Source organism: Eleginops maclovinus, chromosome 22 (assembly GCF_036324505.1).
Source record: "Eleginops maclovinus isolate JMC-PN-2008 ecotype Puerto Natales chromosome 22, JC_Emac_rtc_rv5, whole genome shotgun sequence".
NCBI classification, from domain to species: domain Eukaryota; kingdom Metazoa; phylum Chordata; class Actinopteri; order Perciformes; family Eleginopidae; genus Eleginops; species Eleginops maclovinus.
This window is the reverse complement of record NC_086370.1, coordinates 9310050-9332583: the sequence shown is the minus strand read 5'-3', so window position 1 is coordinate 9332583 and position 22534 is coordinate 9310050. Positions and strand designations below refer to the sequence as shown.

Genomic DNA, 22534 nt, shown 5'->3' with positions numbered 1-22534 from the left:
AATTACTGTTTGTGAGAGAGAACCTCCTCCTTGGTAGGGAAATGGGCAAAAACAAAGAGATTGTAGACATGTCTTCTTCTTACTGTGTGTACATAACCCACGTCTCTGTCCCTGCGTCCTGTCAGCTTTAGATTGTACGTCTCTGAAATTATATTAAATGGTGGAATGTTTAAGATCAATGAAGTTGGTTCCTAAAATGTCCCCGGAGAGCTTAGTTATTTGGGAGGGATTTGTTATCTAAAGGTCACTGAAAAAAGGAAAATAAAAAGGAATTTGTAAAGGTCAGAGGTCTCAAATTTGAGGAGTTTTAATTTAACGAGATGGGGAAAAAAAGGAGTAATGTGATGAAAGGAGAAAAAACTCTCCTCCCCTCAGCAGTTCTTTCACTGTGCTGGACTATCAGATACCAAAAAGTGTCTGGTGTACTCTTGCTTTCAATGGACGGAGAAGTCCACCGGTCAGTGACCCGTGTCGCTCATTTACTGAATAATACATTCAATCACATGTAGCAGCTTTAATTGTCCTCCTCTGTTTTTACTCCTGAAGCTTCCATTGGGGGTGTCATAAGGGTCAGGGCCGAGGGAGAGGGAGAAAGGAAGATGGATTGTAACTCACTGAGTAGATAAACAAAAAGCAATGTTCCTGTCCTCCCCCTGAACTCCTGCTCACTGACCCTAGTCGAGATGATCACATCCAGGCTCTCTCTTCTTTCTCTTTGAAGAAAAGGGCAGCCTACAAAGAGGACATTCACTCACATTACAGCCTGTGAATGGAGTTACAACTCCCCTCATCACTCTTTTGTCAGTGCTTTATCAGAGATGTTAATACAGATGTCATTTAATGTGCCTTTACAACTACTGTGCTCAGTTACGACATGCACTTCAGTGTATTTTTAGTATTTTCATTTATTTTGTGCATCATACCAACTATTCTTTTCTATACGATCATTAGATCTTGTGAGCACGCTTACTTTTAGGATAAAAAGAAGAGATATGAAGATAAGATATGTAAAATAACATTACTCAATTGTATTTCACCGTAGTGTTTTCTTGGAGAGAAATGTTGTATATCACACTTCTCCAGGCAATATCGTCAGTTGGGGAATTTCAATATCGCCAAACCATTAAATTAACATAATATATAGGTTGTATAAGTTGTGTTAACACATGTGGTTAAGCATTGTTTTTCTCCTGCCTCCAATCTTTGCTTTACTAAGCTAAGCTAATTGTGTCTAGGTATCAGGTCAATACTTTAGGGACAAACAGGACTGATATCGATCATCTCATCTAATTCTCATCTAAGAAAGGGACAAAGTGCATTTACCAAAATGTAAAATAATAATTTGAACACAATTTCAAATATGCATGTATTATTGTTTTAACTTTACTGTGTCCAAATGTTTTACAACTAAATATGACTGCTATACAGGGCTGTCTGTCCACAGCTAATCCCACATAATGCCTGACCCATGAGTTTGATATTTATTGTGCATATTAATGTCTGTATGCTCAAGAGCCTCAGGTGGTTGCACTGGACTCAAACCATTTAAAAAAAAACTGCTGATTGCTGACCCTTCACTCCTCAAAACTGTGGCTGTTAATTGCTGCAATTGTTCAACCTTTCCCTTAATAGCAAAAGGCATTTCTGGGATTGTGCTAGGCTAAATACAAGCATTGCCCATTCTGTTGCAGGCTTCATTTCGCTCTTTGTCAACTTTCACAAACTGACATCCATAGAAATAGTAGTAGAAGCATCTGCACAAATGTTGTGACCCACTAAAAATAGCCTCCAATAGAGATGATTAAATCTCCCTAACTATCTTGGCTTTCAATCGTTTCATTCGAACATTCGATTCAACTTTTTTCTAGTTCATGTTTTTCATATCACATGTTATCAAATTATATCTGTTGCATTGTATGGTACATCACTCAGGTCTGTTTCTCTCTATAGCTGTGGCTGCCCAGGCTTGGAGCGGATCTGGGAAGCCGACCTAGAAGCGTGTCACCTGTTCTTGCGAGGCCTGCAGTTGCGGACTCCCAGCTGCAGTGGAAGAGACAATGAAGACCTCCCCACCGCAGAAGTTTATCCTCCCACCCACCCGAGCACCGAAGAAGAAGAAGACTGCGCCATGCTGACTGCGTTGGGAGGGCGCTGGTGTCCCGAGGCTAACCTACAGAACTCTGAGTTCACAAAGGTAATGCAACTATGTCTTCAAATTGTCAAAGGTCAAAACAGAACAGCTGTTTTTTAGATTCACTTACTTATTCCCTTCTTTTTCTGCTTTACCAAGTTGTGAAACCTGAACTCACAGAGAGTGTTTCTGATCAGTCAGTCTTACCACTTGACTGGAGCGGACATTTTTAGTTCAGCTGTTGTCAGAACATAAAAGTCTGTCGGCTACAGCGAGATGAACAGCAGCCTATTAGCACCTTGGCCCGGAGGTATTTCTAAACTAAGAAAATGTAAGCGTTGGGGAGGCAATCATTTGGAAATATATTTGACTTTTTGAAGAGTCTCATTCTTCGTTGTACAGAGTCTCTTTCTGCATGACTGCGTGCGTTTAGTAGGGATGATGTGTGTGTGTATGCATGTGCCTGTGTGTGTGGGTGTGCAAGCCCTCTGTGCTGGACTATCCCACAGTGAGTTGAGGTCCACTGCTTCAGGGCAGAGTCCAACTCATTCTCTCCTCTTCTCACACTTTCCTCCACCCACGTAGTCTGATAGACCCGTCTAAGATAGGATCAAAACCTCACAGCCAGTAATAATACAAAAAATAGCACACTTGCCAGACGTGTTTTGTGAGACTATATTTGTTAGCTTGGCTTGCAAATTGTGATTTAAATCATGATATCTCACCAGTAGTATACTTAAATGTATTGTTCACAGTATGGATTTACTGGACTGCAGCCATAAGCAAATTATTTACAGTATTTGTCAATGTTATTTACTAGTGCTCTTGGCAGAATTTCCCCTTACATATTACAACTGCAAGCTGTGAATGTTCCTTCTCATCTGTAATTCTCCTACAGTTGCACCCTCTTAACCTCTCATATTCTCTCTCTGCAAACATAAATATAAACTTTGCATCAATATCTTCTTTCCTTGCCTTGCCTGACCGCATTTTACAAACTGCATGGATCAATTTTCTGCTTTTCCTTTTTGTTTCTTTGCTTTTCTTTCTCCTCCTAAGCCCGGCCCCATCTAACATTTCTCCAAGAACTAAGAAGGTGAGACGGCCCAACCATTCCTCTCTTTTGTCTCATACCTGTACCAACACTTTTTCCATGTCCCTTTATGCTAGAATCACCCCGTATAGCAACATGTTCATCATGGGGCTGCAGAAATACATTTTGTCAAGCATAAATCCTTGAAAATTTCAGAAGATCAGTGCTGCTCAATTTAGACATTTTCATTGGAAATGACTCACATCTTTGAATTTGTGCAAAATACATTAGAAATAATCATTGTAGTTCATGGACAGAGAAGGAAAAGCATGCTCAGTTGTTTCTTATGAAAATCTTTAGAAAAACATCCTCTTCTATTTTTCCTACATTTCCGCCACTTAGTATCTTCCTGCCTATGTAGAGTAACATTTTCAAAATATTCAAGGACCCCCGTATCAAAAATGTTCTGCTTGTGTGGTAGATAAGAGTCTTTTCATCTCAAGGCAACAGACAAAAGAAGAGTATATTATCAGTTGGATGCCAGAAAATCTTCACAAAACTGCATGTGACAGATTACATGTTGCTGTGAGATTGGATGTAAATGGAAAGAGAACAAATCCAGTTTGTGAGGCTGGTTCAGAATTTGTAGCATTTAAAACAAAGATCTCAGATAATGTAGGAAGAGTTGTGTTTACTGGGGAGCAAAGCGAGGAGGGCATGAAATCACATGTACCTCACATTTGATTAAAAAACATTAATTAAAACTTTGCTGATTATTATTTGTTGTTGCCTTTCTTCTGTATTCACCCTGAAGCCACAAACCATGTTAGCCTCCAATAGGTACAGTAATTACCGGCTTCCTTAGTGAAGAATGTACAATTACATACTTTGAATAATAACAATGGAAAACCTGCAGTACAGATGAGCCAGTTAATATATTTTGTCCTTGTCAGTTTTGGTGATGAATAATTACAACCTCTTCTCATTATGATGATGCTGCACACATACAGTACACAGCAAACATAATTGCGTTTTCAATAATTCATGAGCAAGTGTGTGGCTTCAACAAATGTTTCCCTTTTGTTGCAGAAATTGGAGGAGTTTTTGTTCTGCATGGAGGATATTCACCCAGAGGTTGGTACTGTTAACCCTGTCGCTGTATGCTGGAATGTTATCAGTGTAATTAAAGTGTCAGTTGCATCGACGCTGAGCTGACTGTGACAAAGAACAATCCATTAGTTGACCTCGACTTAAACATGACCTCTGTCGCTTTCCTGACTGTCGGATCAATACTGATCTCCATGAGAAGCGTCGGCTGGTGTCGCTGAACGTCTGAGTATGCACAAATACCTTTGTTAAGCAGGGGAGGTTTTGCTGAACATGTATTATCCATACATCACATCCCTGCTTTAAATTCATACATTTATATTATTTACTCACACCTGTTAGTCAAAAAGTACCTGTTTTTATAAGGAGAGTGTCCCATACGGGATTTTAACTTTAACACACTGATGTGAGGCTGGAAAAGATGTATACATGTTTTATCCTAGTTTCATAATCATCAAACGTTAGGTTTCCCCACATGTGAAGCAATTAGCATATGACCTTAGTTGAAGCAATACTCTCTATAGAGGTGATACCTTTCCAAAACCAAAAACACAAAGTCAAAATCGCAATCAATGGATAATTAAGGTGTGTTAATCTCTCCCAGTTTAAACTGCAAACGTTAGCATATCTGATAAACTAGCTTATAACCTAGACATGCGATACTTCCAACGCTAATCCAGCGACCCAGGGTAACTCATTATCTGAGTCACAGAATCATCAATTAGTGCTCCCCCTTTTCTTAACGTTAAAACATTAAAAACATACTGCTTGAAAACACAACAATAGAAGGAACAATTCGTACCTCAGTCTTTCTACAATTACAATTGACATTTAATGCTACATTTTAAAATGAGAATAACCTAGAGAACAGAACGAGGAAACAGAAATGCTCTTGTGTCTTTAGCCTTCTTTTAACAAAATGTGTCACTTGTTATCATCAACAGCATATCTAAGATAAGATAAGAGGTACTTTATTGATCCCAAACTGTGACATTTTTAAAGCAGTAGTAAAACCATTTAAAAGAGACAGAGACGGTGTTTCAAATGTACTTATGAGGCTTAGGTTAGCTTAACTAGCTAGTTAGCTGCGCCAAATTTACATTTTTAAATTGTGAAAATATACTGACTCTGGCTAGTAATGAATAGCTTGTCTCCATCGGTATGAAAACCAGTTGTTTTTCAGAAGTTGGAGGGCAATTCTAACAACATATAACTTATTAGGCTTAGCAACAGAAACAAAAGGTCAGTTCACACTTATGCCCTCTGTATACTTTGAATCACATTGGATTTATGAAAACTTGCATCGCTTTGTAATTGTCGTTAAATAGTACTATCTCAATCTTGATGGTGTTGTGATAACGCTGTGGAGGAGTGGAATTCTCTGCCTCTCAGTGTCCGACCTCTTCCTCCTTTACATAATGACTTTAAGTAAATGATTTCCACTTAGCCGCTGCCAAGCTGCTGCCACAATGGAGATTGATTGGTGTGCATGTGTGCAAGTGTGTGTCTTAGCACAACTCCATTCTCTTGTAATCTCTACTAATAGTTATTTTATCCTCTCAAGGTCCTTTCTTACAACCCCATCTTCATACTGACCCACAGTAACGTACGCCTATAAAGACATTTAGTGCATCCGACGGCTTTGATTAGATTTGTTAATCAGGTAGCTCTAATAATGAAAGCATGTTCGAGGAGATGATTGCTGTGCCACAATTCCTTACTTCATGCTAATTGTATGTATAGAATATTGTTATTGCAGTAAGTATAACTAACAGCTAATCAGGTGAAGTGATGTCAATCAAACTGCAACTTTAAAATGCCATTGGCAATCCAAATTTGCAAAGAAGAATAATTATATTTTAGAACAATCGATAATTGTGCCTTGTGTTACAAAGTTTAAGTGACAAAATATAGTGCACACACAACTTTCACTATGAAGATTTAACTTTATTTTAGATTTGTGGGTGAACTGTTGATGGATATTATTATCCCACAATGAATGTGAACATTAAAAACATTTGTTTTAGCATTTTACACGGGGGTACTTTTTAATAAAAAAGTGACTTCTTAATTAATGACTGCTTTATGTGTTTAGTAAAAGAAATGAAAGAAGACATATTTTAATAATAAATATCGTGGCCATTTGTGAGTGGTTGGGAGAGAAAAAAGCGTTCCATTTGTGAGTGACATCCTTACACTTCCTTACTGGGCATCTATCTATGATAACAAAACACTAGTTAATCATAAGTTTGTTTGAAATTAACTCAGCTACTTTATTGTTCGCCTAAACAATTACAACCCTGAGTGAAATACCAGCACAATATCATTGCTTTGTATGGCCCGCCAGGAGGCAAAGTGCCGGGCCTAACAGCACCCATGGGAACATGCACAATTACCTGCTATCTTTCACTCATTATTGTGTTAATAACCATACCAGCACATACATGCGTTAGGATAATTTAAAAAATAACATGAGCAATACGGTGCATCGGGAATCAACGTGCCTTTACATGTGTGCCTGCGCCCTATCGTACGTACGGTATATGTTGTTGAAATCTAATTTTACATTATTTCCTCAAAACCAGAGGTAGCAGAGAGTCATTTCTAATGTTTTTATCACGACCAGGCGCAAAATAATATCTTCTGAAAGGTTGTTTAAAAGGTTTGTGTACCAAAGGATCTTTTCAAAAGGTGTCATTCTGCACAGCCAGCTTTTGTCTTCCATCTTGTGTTTGTATTGACTTTACGAATTCTGACTGGAGGCTGTAAAGTATAGAATCAATCAGCTGCACAAACAATGGGCTCTTATCTAGCAAAGAAGATCCTAACCTTGACAAACAAACAGCCCAGTCGATCTATACGTTGACTGTGTAGCTTATTGATATAAGAGCGCAGGGATCCCAGCATCACATAGACCTGTGTCAGGGATTGTTTGTTCATTTAAGTGCCTCAAAACAAAAACATGATGTTTTCCTGATCTCGTTTTTCTTGTGGGCTGTTTTGCCTTTAAGTCTTGGTTAAGTTCTTAATTGCATCAGGGAGGATGTAAGCCTCAGGCCTTGTGTTGTACATTTCTTTTTGGAAGTTACAGCATCCGCAGAAGGGGTGCTATTCCGAGACAGAGACCATAGACACGACGTTCCTGTGATTGTTGTGACACGTCAAAGCTGCAGGGAGCTGATGTTTTCTACCTGCAGCTATGAGTCACATTAGACTATGTTTGTTTGATGAGAACATTGGGTCTGTGCACAATCGTGTGTCTCTGCTTAAAGTGCATCTGTGAACTCCATGCTTGATAAGTGTGAAGACAACTATGACACAATGTCTGCAAAGGGGCCTGTTCTAATTATGGTCTGAAAGCTCTGCCTTGCGGCACTCCAACACCACCGTCCTGCCCCCAAGACACACTCACAGCAACCTTAGTTGAAGTTCATATATTGCTGAAAGTTGTGCAACTCCTACCTGCTAAATAATGAACATTATGACCTAGAGGCTTTGCCGAATTTTGCCATCCTCCTTGTTTCTGCACAGCTATCGTAAACTTCAGACTTGTTCCTGACATAAAATGATTTAGTGTCATACGGATGAAGGGAAAGCTCTGTGTTGAGCTACGACAAAAGGCTATGAGAGCACATACTCCTTCTCCTGTACTTATGCCCTTTCGCTTGTATAACAGCAATAACTCTTATTAAATATAATTTATATTCAGTATATCACAAACAATAAATGACACAATAATGTTGCATCAGTGTTAATTATGTAGCGCTGTTCAAGATTAAGTTAACTGTGAACCACAAACTGGTCCCAAGAGACTTTACAAGGGAGGCAATAGCAATGCTTCTAAGCATGGTTACAGCACATTGTTATTAGTTTTTCACACAATTTTCCAGTGTTCTTGTTATACCTGTTTCAAAACCCCCATATTTGACTTTTTTTCCTGGTAGGTTGCTTGTTATTTTTAGATTCTTGTGTTTATTCCTTTGTATTTCCATTACAGCTTCAATTGCTGATCGTCCCTCCCTTTCATTACCCATAATTTCATACATTTGTCTTGCCAGGATGGGGGCAGTGAGGCTGCGGATCTGACAGAGCGCTGCGAGCTGATCAGTGACAGACTACTGACCTTGGAAGATGAATTGCAGACGGCCATATTGAACCGGGATCAGGCCCTCACCCATATCCTTTCACTGGTTTCTAAGCATACATCATGTAAACTGACTGTATTCTCAGTGTGTGTGTGTGTGTGTGTTTCTGTCTCTGTTCATCCATCTTCAGGACCTAGTTTCTTTGAGCTTTCCAACTCTCAAAAGTACAAAACCAAACTACCTCTAGGCTCACTGTTGTTCTTGGAATATACCTTTTGAGAAAAATCAACCTGTCATATCTGACATTATGGGTCCATTCATGGAGGGGAATTGAGGATAAACTGGGATAAGAGGTTTTTCTTTGACAGGCTGGACGTGCCAACCGGAAAATGAAATGGTAAAAGTCCGAGCAAGGTTATTAGAGAGTGCTTGATGCGGGCTGCCAGTCACCAAGGGCTGAGATTAAAGTCGGCCGGCAGGGGCAGCGCCATGACAGATAGAGGAATGTCACTGTAATGACTCTACCCTCGTCATATCGTAATGTCCATCCTCTTGCTGACCCCCCCTTTCTCTCGCCTCCTCTCTCTGCTCACTTCCACTTGCTGGATCTGGCTCGGAGGAAATTACAATATCCATGATACTGATTCAAATGAAACTGTTGAGGCTGATTACAGGTCACAATACATCATTTCCCGCGCTAATTAGAAAGCTGATTGGAAATAGATTAGTGTGTTTTTCTCCACTCTCCCCTACTACACTGTGAGCTTATTAAGACGGATAGAAAAGGCAATATTTCAACACCAAGATGAAGAGAACTTGCCATCTGACCTGTTTTTAATTTTCTGTCACGTCGTATTTCTCTTCTTTAATCACCGGCTGCCACAAATACTTTCCTAATCTGATGATGTTTATTTCATTTTCGGATCTATAAGAGCTGTGCGTTATGGCGCACACCCTTCACTCTCTGTTCAAGTGTAGCCAGACTTTTTCACATCTGATTAGAGATTCCTGTCCCCCGCTGGGCTGTCAGGGGTCAGTACAGGCTCCTGCACTGTTCTGTTTGCATGATATCAGTGCAGCCTGGCAGTTGGTGATAGACAGATTGGCCCGCTTCTCCCCACCTCTCTGTTGCTGTGTCCTTACATGCCATTCATCTTGGTCTTTTGTAGTCAATGTAAAAGCGTCACGGACACTAGAGGACACTGAAGACACAGTGCAATATTGATGTTGGGTTGCAGAAACTGAACAGACACTGAACTCAGGATGATATTACTGTTGCCATAGTGACAGGAAGATCAAACCTCCAGTCTCTAAGGGTCTTAATTGAGTCCCCTCTCTCAAAATAAGGAGGTGGATGGAAAACTGCAGGGACTGGAATTGAAATAGAATAAAATAGTGTGGTTAGTTTAATGTTGGGATGGGTAAGTAGGCAGGGTTTTTTGGCATCATTCGGTAATTCTGACAGAAAACTAGACTGGCACACCACTAGGTTTTCAGGCTTTACAAAATCTAGCCCATTAATCTGGGATTTGGCCAATCTCAGGCCATTTTGTAACTGAAGTCCATGTCTAAAAGTAGCTATTTATGCATTCGTAACAACTGTATACACTGCAAAGAAACCTGGAAAAAGGAAGTCAAAGTTGAGAGGCTAAATATATTAGAGAAGTGTTTTAGAGATTGAGAGCCACTGTTGCTAATAGTTTAGCCTTCTGCTCACCACTGCAGCACAGCCATGATGGCTATGGTTAGCAGAAGGCTAAACGTTTTGCAACATTTTGTCTTAGAAGGAAAAAACTTTCCTTTTATAGAATTGCTATATAATGGCATAAGGGTGATGTTGGAAAAAAATGACTGCTCTTACAGTTTACTTTATGAATGCCAGTGCTTGTCTGGTGGGATGGGCTTAAGACACAGAAGGAAGACGAAGAGGTCTTTATTTAAAAAATAGTGGTGATTATTTGTTTCATTTTCAGAAAACTGCCTATACTGGGGTACCAACTGAATAACAAAATGCTGAAAGGTTACTATAGATTGTTTTCAAATAGTGCCATAAAATTACTACACAATATATAAAGATCTAAAACATGATTTTGAACTTTTGTCCCATTTGGACCATGTTGCTAAACGTGATGCGAGCCGTCTGCAGCTTTTTTATGGTTGGTTAATTATGAATGAGGACAATCTGTGTCCATTCAGACAATAAAATGAGCCATCAGGCCCCATCTGCCATCAAAGCCGTCCCTTTGATTTGCCACTTAAGATGGACACTCACACGATTAATCCGAGTTTCTAAGCAGGTTAAACAATCCCCTCAACTGATGACAGCCTCTATCCCGTTTCATTGATGGTTTATGAATAATTTAACTGGGCAGTCTGTTTGCTTGGTTCCCCACACTGCCTCCCGGTTCCACAGACGAGATGAGCTCATGAATACTGAATTGGATGGGGTTAAATTGGGTATGACTTGATGATCTGTCCCAGTAATCCATTTGGTGGCCAAATTGGAGATTGATGACTTCATCACGTTATGTCTGTCCGATAACCATCCTGGGCCACAAGTGTCATATTTGCCCCGAGATTTGTCCGCTGGCATGCTTTTTATTTACATCTTTTTATGTGACTCAGTTTGTGTCTGTAGCATCAGATTCTTTCTTAACTCGCGCCGCACAGTCGTTGGAAAACGAGGTTCAGGAAGTAAAAGTCACTTTACAAACCATGCTTGCACAGCTCAAAGAGGAAGAGGAGGAGGAAGGGAATGAGTTACAAGATGACGGCCTCATGGAAAACGGGACAGAGGAAGAAGAAGAAGCAGAAGAAGAGGAAGAGGAAGAAGAAGAGGACCAATACTTCAGTGACAGTTGGGGCATATGAAATGAATGCTTGTTGTGTATTTTGACCACTCACAAACAGACCGGCTCTCCGAGAGCCTGACCTAAGCTTTGCAGAAGGAGTGACCCCACATCCATTTACTGCCGGGCCTCACTTAGCTTCACAACCAGCCTCTGTGGTACTGCTGAAAGTTTCCAGAACAAAGCCTTCAAACATCTGTAGTCTTTTATACATATACAAACGGAAAAGCATGAAGGATTGTGATAAAAATGCAAAATATAAGACACTTTAATGCCATTTCTTGCCTCAAAGCCAGGTAAAAAGTGCCTTACGATTTTTTTGATTATTAAGATGTTTTGAAGACAGGATCACGTCTTACAGAGCTATAATGTGACAGTTTGTTTTTTATGTTTTATGTTTACTATAAAACCTTTTCCAATTTTAGGTGATGATTTGGATTAGTAAGGTTTTCCTTAACAATCCAACAGTTAGAAATGATCAGCCAGCCTTTGTAACCTTTTATCACACCGAACAGGCTCAGTAATGTCAATTACACAGCATACATTTGACTATAAGCCAACACTAGTCACTATATGTTACAGAAAAGCTGCATCAACAAACCTGTGTATTGATTTGAGCAAGGCTGCGGTTCATTTCTGATATTTATTTAGTGGTCCAATTATGAATGCATTATTGCTTTTTCAAAAGTTATATAGTCTTGCTTTAAAAACAAATCCAAATTAAATAAAAATGTTTTAAAATGGCCAACATCATTCACCAAAACCACCAGTTTGTATCTATTTAAGTGGACAAATAAAAAAGACATCTTTTACTGTTAACGGTCGTGCACATAAACTTAAATGTATGCTTATTTTTTAGGTCAGCTAGGCACTGTGTGTTTTCTGAACGATTGGACTTCAGTTACATTTTGTCCATGAAATAACTCATTTGTGGTGCTACAGAATGTGAGCTAACTTGAACACTTTATTGTTTGTTGAAAATGCAATATTTAGATTTTTCTTCCACTTGGTCTTAAAGCACTGTTTGCTTAAAAGGATGCTCTGTGTTTTAAAATACATCAGTCACAACGGTAACACTGTGACATGTAGGAAGTATTGAAGTATAAAATGTTCAGTGGAAGTGTTTGCAACTGATGTTTCTATTTCTAAAATGACGTTTTTATTTTACTTTATGTCAGCTCAGAAAAGTGTTATACATACCACTGGGTGTCAGTTTACCTTTGCAAGAATATTTTTTGTAATTCCACCCAATAATCAGTTTTTTTTATTTAGTGTGCAGCTTGCTGTATCATATTTTATTTATTCCTTACTGCGTCTCACTAATTAAAGCATGTACCATTCCAGACTAATGCTGTCTCCTGCTGTTTTCTTCTTGTATTGGGTTACAGCCCCTCTGCTTATTTCCCCTCATATAAAATGTGCGGGCATGCTGCCAGGCAAGTGGGGGCAGCAGTGACATGTAGGAGATATCAATACGGTAATAAAGGTCCTCTAGTGAGGTCTTTAGGGGATACATGGGCTTCTATTGTTATCTCGCCTCAGCAGCAGGAGTGTGGCTAATTGGGAGGCAGCATCACAGAGGGCATGGTGGGGGGGGGGAGAGATATGGGTTTATGGTGCTTTGTCTCCATCTAATTCACCCTGTATTTTTGGAGCAAGGCGCTGTTGGGGGATCCTCAGGGGCGTGTCTGCAGTCCCGTGCTCTGGGCTGTAAACACACCTGAGTGCTGAGGGTTTTTCCAGCAACACAATGGGACTTTTCTAACTGACAGCCAGGTAGCAGTTGTCAGGCCAGAAGCCTCCACATGTATCAGCCTCAGGCTGTGTATAGACAGAGCCTGGCACACGTACCTTCCTGTCAATCACCCCCACCTCATAATTGAATTTGTGCTTGTGCCATGCCGTGCCCGGCATGGTCGCTCTGCTCATAAAATGGCCACGGAGAAGAGCCTAAGGTTTTCAGCAGGCAGATGCAGCTAGGTAAGATGTTTCCTGATGTAAAATAAAGCACCATGCAGTCTAAGGTCCTTTGTCTCTACAAGGCAGTTGCTATGATATTGCGAGTGTTCATTTTTTTATATGATATTATTCTTATATTTTCTCTTTCCATATAGTCCAGCCCCCCACTTAATTCCTCTTGCTGATTTCAGTGGCAGATTAACGACTTGAATTTTGTGTTTTCTTTTTCTTTTTTAAAACAATGGGACCTTTATTTCAGATATAGGCGGAAAAAGCAGGCTGTAATTACCACTGTCGTTAAATTACATTGTTGCAGATTTTTATCAGCTGTAGCTATATCTGTCTTATCTAGTGTTATTTGATTTAAAGTCGAAGCATAATGAAAGACTAACATTTATAGAGTTTGTGCACATACATTTTGCTGACTGGATTACCAACCCCACTATGAAATCTGTCATTTTGTGTTGGGCTGCCTCGGTCAGGAACCATTGGAATCAACAGCTCTATATACTGTATATCTGACTCCACTTAAGCCACCTTCAGGCTCAGTAGAATAAACCAACCCTAACAATTAGTATTTCCACCCAAAGCTATAGAACTATCTTTGCAAAAGGTGCACAATATTTTCTCTAGTGAGCAATTCAAAGCACATAAGGCTCTGTGAGGAGGGGTCTTAAAGAGAAAGGTGCTTAAATGGAGCGTTACAGACAGAGTCTCAATACAGGTATATTCCTTAAACTACTATGAGGAAAATATGGGCATGATAGGTCATCTTTAAAGCGTAGTCTCTGGCTAACTTTTGTATGTTTCCAGCTGACGACGCATTTGATTGCTAAAATAATAAATATTCTGCTCAAAGACTAAAGCTTAAGCTACAGTACCAAGGCAGAAAAAAGCTTCCCTGCAGCTTCACGAAAACCACCTGACAGTGGAGAAATATAAAGCTTGACAGACCTGCCGTGCCTAGTTACGGTTGCTAAGCCTTGTCAATTGCTGTTCGGGGGAGCAGTTTGGCAAATGGTCAATTTGGATGGTCGCTTGGCAGTTTTTTTGTTCATGCAGAAAGGAACTTTTTACATTGAATAAATCATACAGTCCACATAATGATATTTTATAAATTTTCCAGTGAGGTGATATACGTTTCCAGGACTAATCCATTATTTTAAGGAATTCTGTGTAGTCATTATTTCATACACGCAACACATACTGTATACATACACCATAAGAAAAAGAAAACAACATCTGAAAATAACATGCAAATGGAAAGTGATGTTCCACTCCATATTCACATGTTTCTCTGGATTTATGAATAATATTTCATGACTGAATGTGACCGAATGAAGGATTTTAGGAGTGTTTCTGTATCAGGGGATTTGGGTTTTTTGTTTATTTGATTCCCTGCTGAGTTCTTATGTTGTCTGACAGGTACAAGTACAAACTCTCTGAACCATGGGAAAATAATAGATCACGTTGCAGATTTTCCTCTCTCAAGCGACAGAGACATCTAATGAATGCAAATTGAGCTCTTTTTTCTGTACTCATGCCTTTTACTTTCTCAGGGATCCCTTTATGCTCCTCTGAAACTGACACCTTTGTTATGTGTGAGCGACTGCATGTCAGTTCTGGTCATTGAATCAGGGAAGTTAACTCTCCTGAGAGATGTTTTTGTACAGAGCCAAACTGGACACTGAACTCACCGTACCTTACTTTAGAGCGCTCATTTGAATTCACTTTGTATTACACTTAACTGTTCAATAAATTCAACTGAGCAATTAAATAGAGAGGAAATTCCTGTTAAATTAATAAGCATTTTAATAATTTGATTGCAAGTGTTCCCAACTAAAAATCAGCATATTTATCCGTAAAGGAAGTATGGCACAAATGACAAACAGAGCACACTGAGCAGAGACAACAGGAAATACTCTGTTTACTCTTTTTCCGGTGGGCTGAACCTGCCGTTGGAAATCACACTTAATTATCAACACTGTGCTGGTTGGAGCTACAGTCTCCTCAGAAACAGACTATTTCTATCACTTAAGCTTCATGAAAAATCACAGGATTGGAGAAAAAAGCACTCAGAGGCTCACGCACAGGTGTACTTTCATCTTCGTTCTGATATGTCCAATTTACAACGCTTGACCTTTCAGAAATTACAGGTGGAAGAACTGAGAGACATTTAGAAAAAACACAGGAGTTTCGAGAGAACAGTAGTGGAAGAAAGTGTGCGTGCAGCATGTGCCTCTGCATGTACAGGGAGAGGTACTGATTCTGCTGAAACCCAATCAGTTATTCATTAAACATATTTAATCATTCAGATTGAACTTGGAATATTAGCCTGCATGCGATCTATCTGAGCAGGAAGACCCTGAGGAAAAAATAACAGAAAGCCAAATTAAAAGATATTTAAATCACCGATGATTCAAGCTTCTGATATTCCTTAATAATGAAAGGGTATAAAAGAACCACTGGAAACTGGGTGATGAATATGTGCTAAGTAGAAGTCCATTCAAGAACAGGACTGTTTATTAGCACCATGGTGATAATACGCTCTTAAAGCGCCTCCAACTTTCTTAGAAGAACATACGTCACAACAGTGATTCAAGCAATTCATGTTTTATCTCCCATCGTCTTACAACTTGCTATAGCATTAAACATGTGGTGTATTTTTCAGGTTTCATTTGTTTACAATACATCAATTAAGACTTATGCATTTTGAATGGACAAAAGAAGAACCTCAGGCAAACGTAGTACTGTATAAGGCGCTTTATAAGTATGGCTATCTTTGAAGATTTGATATATCGTTTAGAATCTGATGTGCTCATATCACCACTGCAACACTCAATGGTTTCATTTGTGATCATGCCCCATGATGCTTTGATAAAATTCCCCACTCTAGTTCTATTAACATTCTTCTCTGTGATATAGGTTGAAACTAGGCTACACATTACCTCGTGTATCCTACTTTTTAGAACTGGTGCAATATTCAGGGTATTTTTTGCATTGTCCCAAGAACCAGTCTTCTCTGCATACACATACTTTTATGCACACGCCTCAACTGCACAAAAGAAATGTCATGCTCACTTGAGCTACTGTTGTTTGTGCTAAATTTGACGTCCAAAAAAAATATGTGCAGACCAATGAGGTTCTCAATGAATAAAAGATGCTAACCCTAATTTTACATTTTTGGTAAAACAGGCCTTGTTCAGTTTTTTGCTTTGCCATCTCTACGACATTTAAAAGGTTCACTCAAAACTCACTAGAAAATGTAATGGAAACATGACTATTGTGAGTGGAAATTCGCTTTCATTAGATGTCATATAGCTGAGGCGGCTTTGCTAAATACTGCGATACTAAAAGGAGAGTATTACATCAATTCCTTTAAATACCTTAATGTTGTTTTGACTACCAACAATCTCTACCTACATCAGTCTGTGGCCTCAACGTATTGTTACACTTTTGAGAAGGCATACATCATAATGTAACCAGAGCAATACCAATCTGAAATTTTAATTAAAAGAATGTGTAGAAATATATAGGATAGAGGAATGGATCAAATGGCTTGGCAATGTCAGTCGTTCCTAGGGATGAAACCACAGTGAAATCTCGAACAAATAATTCCCTGCTGTGATGTAAATCTAGCTAGAATCTAATGAAAACAATTAATCAAATATCATGTTTACAGTGTAAACAGGAAATATTACAGGTGCAAATAGTGAAACTGCATTCTAGAGATGCCATTATTACAGGGAAGGGGTATGAGGGTATGTGGTGGGGGGAATTAAACCAATGACTTCCGAAGGCTGCGCTCCTGCCATCACCATTGGATCAGCGTGTTCTGTTTACAAATCAAGCAAAATTAACTATATTTTGTTAAGATAGCCGACTTGAAATGAGTAAATGTGTTGCAATTCTACTCTGAGTGAAATTGAAGAAATATACTGAATACATGTTGAATTACAAATCAATATTTCTGAATAGTGTCGCACACTGTGTATTTAATCCTTGTTTGAAGTCTAACAAGTGCTCATGTGAAACTGCTTCAAGATGGGTTTTCTCAAAGCAATCACTTTAAAAGCTTAATCTTGCTTCTCTGCCGAAAAGCATCAGAGTACTAAGATCCAACTCAAGAGGAACTGTGTGTGACACGCCATCAAGTATCTTTCTAAGGATTTACAGTTTCCACGTTCCTTTGCGAGACATCCCTGTCAAACATTAAACAACAGTTTTGACTGTTTTTTAAATAAAAAACAGGTTTGGTTTGGGCCAAGAGAAGTTTGTGCTGCCATATCATGTGTAATATCAAAAGAAATGGGATACCTTTTTTTTTTGCAGTGGAACCAGCAGCGGAAGCAACAGAGAATTGATTTTTTACTCCCATGTCCAAGCAAGAAAATCTTATTGTTTGTAACTCCTCCGGGGAGAGTTCCTTTATTTAGATCTACGGTGGGGCACTTCCTACTAGAAGCCCAGACACCAGTTCACCTTGTAACATCCCTAGGGGACATGGCTGTCATAGGAAAGCTGAAATATCATGCTAGCCTTGCCATCCTTCCCACTTAGTCTCAAAAACAGGCAGGTACCACACCATGGGGAGATAGGATCGATAGATCTGATGGATGGAGCTGGCTGCCTTTAGGAGACGGTCTAGGGGAGGGAGGGAAGGGGGGAGAAGTAATGAGAGCTCCTCTGAGCGATGGGGAGGTTTCTGCCATGGGAGGCTGAGCTTGTGGCCCTATTTTCTTTCACTTTAGCTGCCAGTTTGGCCTAATGAGACTTAGAGGCACTCCTGTCCTGGGGAGGGACGTGGTGATGTGAGCAGCTCAGCAGCTGTCAGTCTGCCCGGAAAAGCCTGCACCAACACTGGATGAGGAACAAGATATAAGACATACCAGCATGAAGCTCCCAGGGTTCTGAAACCAGGACTACTGGTTGCTTTATATTCCAAGCTAGAGAAACTATAGCCCTTTGGTGCTTCAGGTATAAAACAGTCTTGATTAATGTTTAACTGCACTAATCATATCCGACAAAAATGTAACTTTACCTGCACTAGCGTTTACAGATGTATTTATGATGGTGTCACTGCTGCAACGAGAAATACATCACTTTCTGTTTTCTCAGATACAAAAAACTCAGAACAGATACAAACTGTGCAAGGGAAACAGTCATTTCTGTTTGTTGATTCTTCTAAATGTACAAGATGTTCATATATCACTAGCCAAATGGCTACTGCTAGCAGCCCATCTGCTGTCTGTGCTAAAGGCAGACTATAAGCAAAACCTCCTTTCTCAACAATGGCTATTCTGCAGGGTAACGTTTCCACTGCCAAGGGACAGCTACTGCAAGCCATTTTGTTTTGCCAATATGATGCCATTTAGCAAAAATCTCTATGGTAGACAGTGAGGAAGTGTTATTGTCTAGGGTAAGGTTTATAGCTACCAGTAGGGTCATTAGGTCATTATCATCTTTTCAAATGGTCAATCAAAAGAGATGCAGGTTAAATGGTGACTCTAAATTGTCTGCAGGTGTGAATATAAGTGTGAATGATTGTCTGTCTATATGTGTCAGGTCTGTGATGGACGGGTGATCAGGATGTTCCGCGCCTCCAGCCCAGTGTCAGCTGAGATTCACTCCAATCCGCTGGGACCCTCTTAAGGATATGCAATGACAGATAATGGATGGATCAAATGACTGAGTGTAATGTTAAAGTGCTCATTCGTTGTGATGAACCCAAAGAGAATTATCACCCCCCAAAAAATGTGCAACTGCAGGACCAGGACTTTTAACCACTGAATAATGGTGTACGATGTGCCCCATGTGGGCGTGTGAGGGCCTATGCTAATGTGGCTGATTGCAAATTAAATTATTGTTCATACAAAATGTCTTTAATGAAAAAACTTAGGTCAGGTAGCAGTTGATTAAAGAGAGACTCCACCTAAAATCAATCAGACTTGAAACCCCGCAGGCTTCAAGGTGACTGTAGAAAGTTTGCAGTTTGCTTCTTTGCAGCAGCTCTGTTCACCTTGGGTTATTTTGGGTTCAATAATTGGATGTAATTGATTTTAATGACACATAGGGACACATTGACACATTTTAAATATTTTTTGTTAACCTTGCGGCATAGTCCAGCCTTCCAGTGTCATCATGTATAGTATGCTTAGAAGATTTCAAGGAATCATTTTAAATTGCCAAAACAGGTTTCAAAGGCTGCTTCTATGAAAACTCAATCATTCGGACTGTTTGATATATTAAAGGGTTATTATTGGATATTAATAGAAAACATCATCAGTGTAGGAAGGCGCCACATCTGTTTGATTTTTCTATCAAATTTCTGATATACATTTCAATAATCAAAATATTCCATATTTGAAACACTGTCTGACCCCAGAGGATCGGTGTTAAGGTTATCAACGTAAGCTCATTTTACATAATAGATTACAGGGTTGACCCTTACTTGACCTCCATCTTAGCCTTTGCCTATCTGGTAGAAAGGGGTCACTGTCTGTGTCACGCTGATCTGATACCCGGGTATAAATGTCTCTGTTTAGTCTGTGTGATAAACACTCATAACACATGTTCATTGTTTCCTATTAAGGGAGGGTCACGCTGCATGTTCACTCATGCCAACATGTGAAAACAGCGACCAAAATAAAATTCACTGTATTTCACAAGAGCCTAATAAACTATTTATAGCAATTCAGCCAAAACACGTGCAACATGTTACTACATGTGTCAAGAGCATCTATATGGGCTTTTCTTTAAACTTTCCCCTCCTTTTCAGTGCACACACACTAATGCAACAAACAGACGATGAAGAGCAGCCCAAGGACATTACTGCCATTTGGAATTTTAAATTAGAGCAGGGTGAAAAAGAAAGGAAGAAATCGAGAATGACAGAGAAAACAGATAGCGACATGGTTATTCCTTTAGGAGAGGATATATATTTATAAAAGATACAGGCTTTAACACACATCTGAGAATAGATGCCTGTTGGAATATGCGTCGCCTCACTACAAACAACGCAAAGTACTTCTGAAGTGTTTCACAGGAGAGCCTGCCTAGATGTATTATTAATCATATTGTACAGCTACAAATGTTTGGAATTACAGCTGCCTACATCAGCTTGACAATCATCAGCCATGAATTATCCAAATGAAATGGAAGTGGTAAACATAGATAAGTAGACTCACTTCTACAGGAGACAAGATACATTTAAATAGAAACATCAATATTCATCACAGCGCTCGACAGCAGATTAAAGCTGCATTTTGTGTCACGGCAAAATCACAGCAGTTTACTTGTCTGTGTGTTTGCTTAGGGAGTGTTTTCGACAGGGGTTTCTTTAACTGGCTTTGGATTTGTTTGATGTGCTCTCTGAAAATGGGGTCAGTATGTTAACAGAAAACCCTGTTTTCATTTCCTCATAATTAATCTCAGACAGAAATATTGTTTGAGAAGGCAATTTCAATCACTGAATTTTGTTTGGAGCTAGTTTTTCATCTTTGGAATTCTAAACATACTTGTAAATCTTAATTTGCGTAGCCTAAAAAATCATTATTGGAACTCAAAGAGAATAAGACAATAAATTCCCCGTGGCTTTTTATTTACCTAATTTAGTCGAGGTTAATATGATCATCCTGACAGTGTTTTTTTATCCTGCAGTGTTTGCTCTTCATATATTAGTTTGCTCCAATGACTTAAATAACTGTATAAATAGCTGCAGGGGAAATTAAACAGAAGTAAAACTGACTGTTAACAAACTGGTTGAAGCTTTCTCAGTCAACAGGGGAATCACAACATCCTGACTTTGTCTACAATTGATTAGAGTGGCAACTAAACCTTTATAGATTAAGGCCAATACATACATCCCAACTCAAGTCAAATTCCATGAATGCCTAGCCTTAATCCTCTCAATCTTAATTAACCCCAGTTTAACCTCATGTTCACATACTATATGTTATACCGTGTGGTGTAAGCTGGTTGCATGTCAAACTTACATATTAATCTGTGTATTTATGGATATGCAATGCCAAACCTTTCGATTTGTCATTTAATCTAGGCATACTCAAAGGAAACGCAATCAATTATTACCTTTAACATTCGAGAGAGACATTTAACACAATATACACAAATATGAATCTAAAGGAGTGCAACAAAAAGATATGCCATTCCAAAAGTCTTCTTAGATACATTCCTGACAGTAGAGAGCATATGTTTACATGCCAATCCAACATTAAATGACGTGTGTAACATTAAGAGACTAGTTTAACATCAGAGAAATAGTGCGGGTAGCTGCTTCTGGATTTATAAAGGCTTAGTTCTTTTTCACACGCTGCTTTATTCAGTTTGATCTTCTCCACAGGCCATGCGGCCGTCCAATAGATCCTATAATTGTAGACTCAATAATAAGCTTTCCTCATGCTTGGTGTAACTTTTCTTGAAAAGGTCATTACAAATGTTCTTTTGTAATTGTTTAATAATTGAATGCTGCAAGTTTCACATGAGGAAATTACCCCAATAAAACATTGTGAAGTTCCTACCGTAAAAAAAATAAATGAATCGACCTTTACTGAATCTTTACAAATGAACATCAATAAGTTGCTTAGGATCATAGCATGAATATAGGAGACGTGTTTATTTCTATAAACCGTTCTGTGAAACTCAATGTAATTTATAGTTTAGAGCATAAACCATAGCTTACCTGGACCACCACTTCAGTTCACACTAAAATATCTGAACAACTATTCCATGGATTGGTGTGACATCTGGTAAAGATATTGAGCATTAGGTCCATAATATTTTGAATTTGATAAATACTTCATTTTGGTTCGAGACCAAATACCTGCAGAACAATGACATTCCCTACCGCTTTAGCTGTTCCACCAATTGGCAACTGTTAGCATGCTAACACGCTAAAGTAAGATTGTGAGAGTGGAAACATTAGATCATGTTAGCATTATCACTGTGAGCATGTTAGCATCTTTAGCATACCAGTACTACGACTGTAGGTCTATTAGTATTGATTAAAATTATAGTCAAATAAAATGTTTGCTACAAAATTATAGCAATGTTGTTTGGCAAAATTACGAAAGGGAAAACCAGAAAACAGAATCATTTATAAAAATTACAAATTTAACAAAACAAAATATAGGATTTTATAAAAGGTTATGTTGGTCATTATTGTTAAAATGGCACTTTTATTTGATAAAAAGGCAATCCAAGATGCCATATTTCCTACCAGGCCCAGTGCCCTAATGTAACAGAGGAACCAACTTTATTAGGATAGGTAAGCCTCTTGAGAATCCCCAAATATCAATTATGTAGGTTGCATTGTATTGTTCTTCAAAAAGCTCAGGGTTGATTGCTACAACTA

At 39.0% G+C, this 22534-nt stretch overlaps 1 protein-coding gene and 1 long non-coding RNA gene across 2 annotated transcripts in view; one reads left to right on the top strand and one right to left on the bottom strand.

Moving 5' to 3' along the window:
• disc1 (DISC1 scaffold protein) overlaps positions 1-12554 on the top strand; it is a 40521-nt gene extending 27967 nt beyond the window's left edge. Inside the window, 4 exon segments of the mRNA XM_063875427.1 lie at positions 1951-2194; positions 4254-4298; positions 8330-8448; positions 11026-12554. Of these exon segments, the coding sequence (XP_063731497.1) occupies positions 1951-2194; positions 4254-4298; positions 8330-8448; positions 11026-11227 (610 nt within the window). The 3' untranslated portion in view covers positions 11228-12554.
• LOC134859107 (uncharacterized) overlaps positions 1-22534 on the bottom strand; it is a 59943-nt gene that overhangs the window by 17827 nt on the left and 19582 nt on the right. The gene's annotated exons all lie outside the window — the stretch shown is intronic.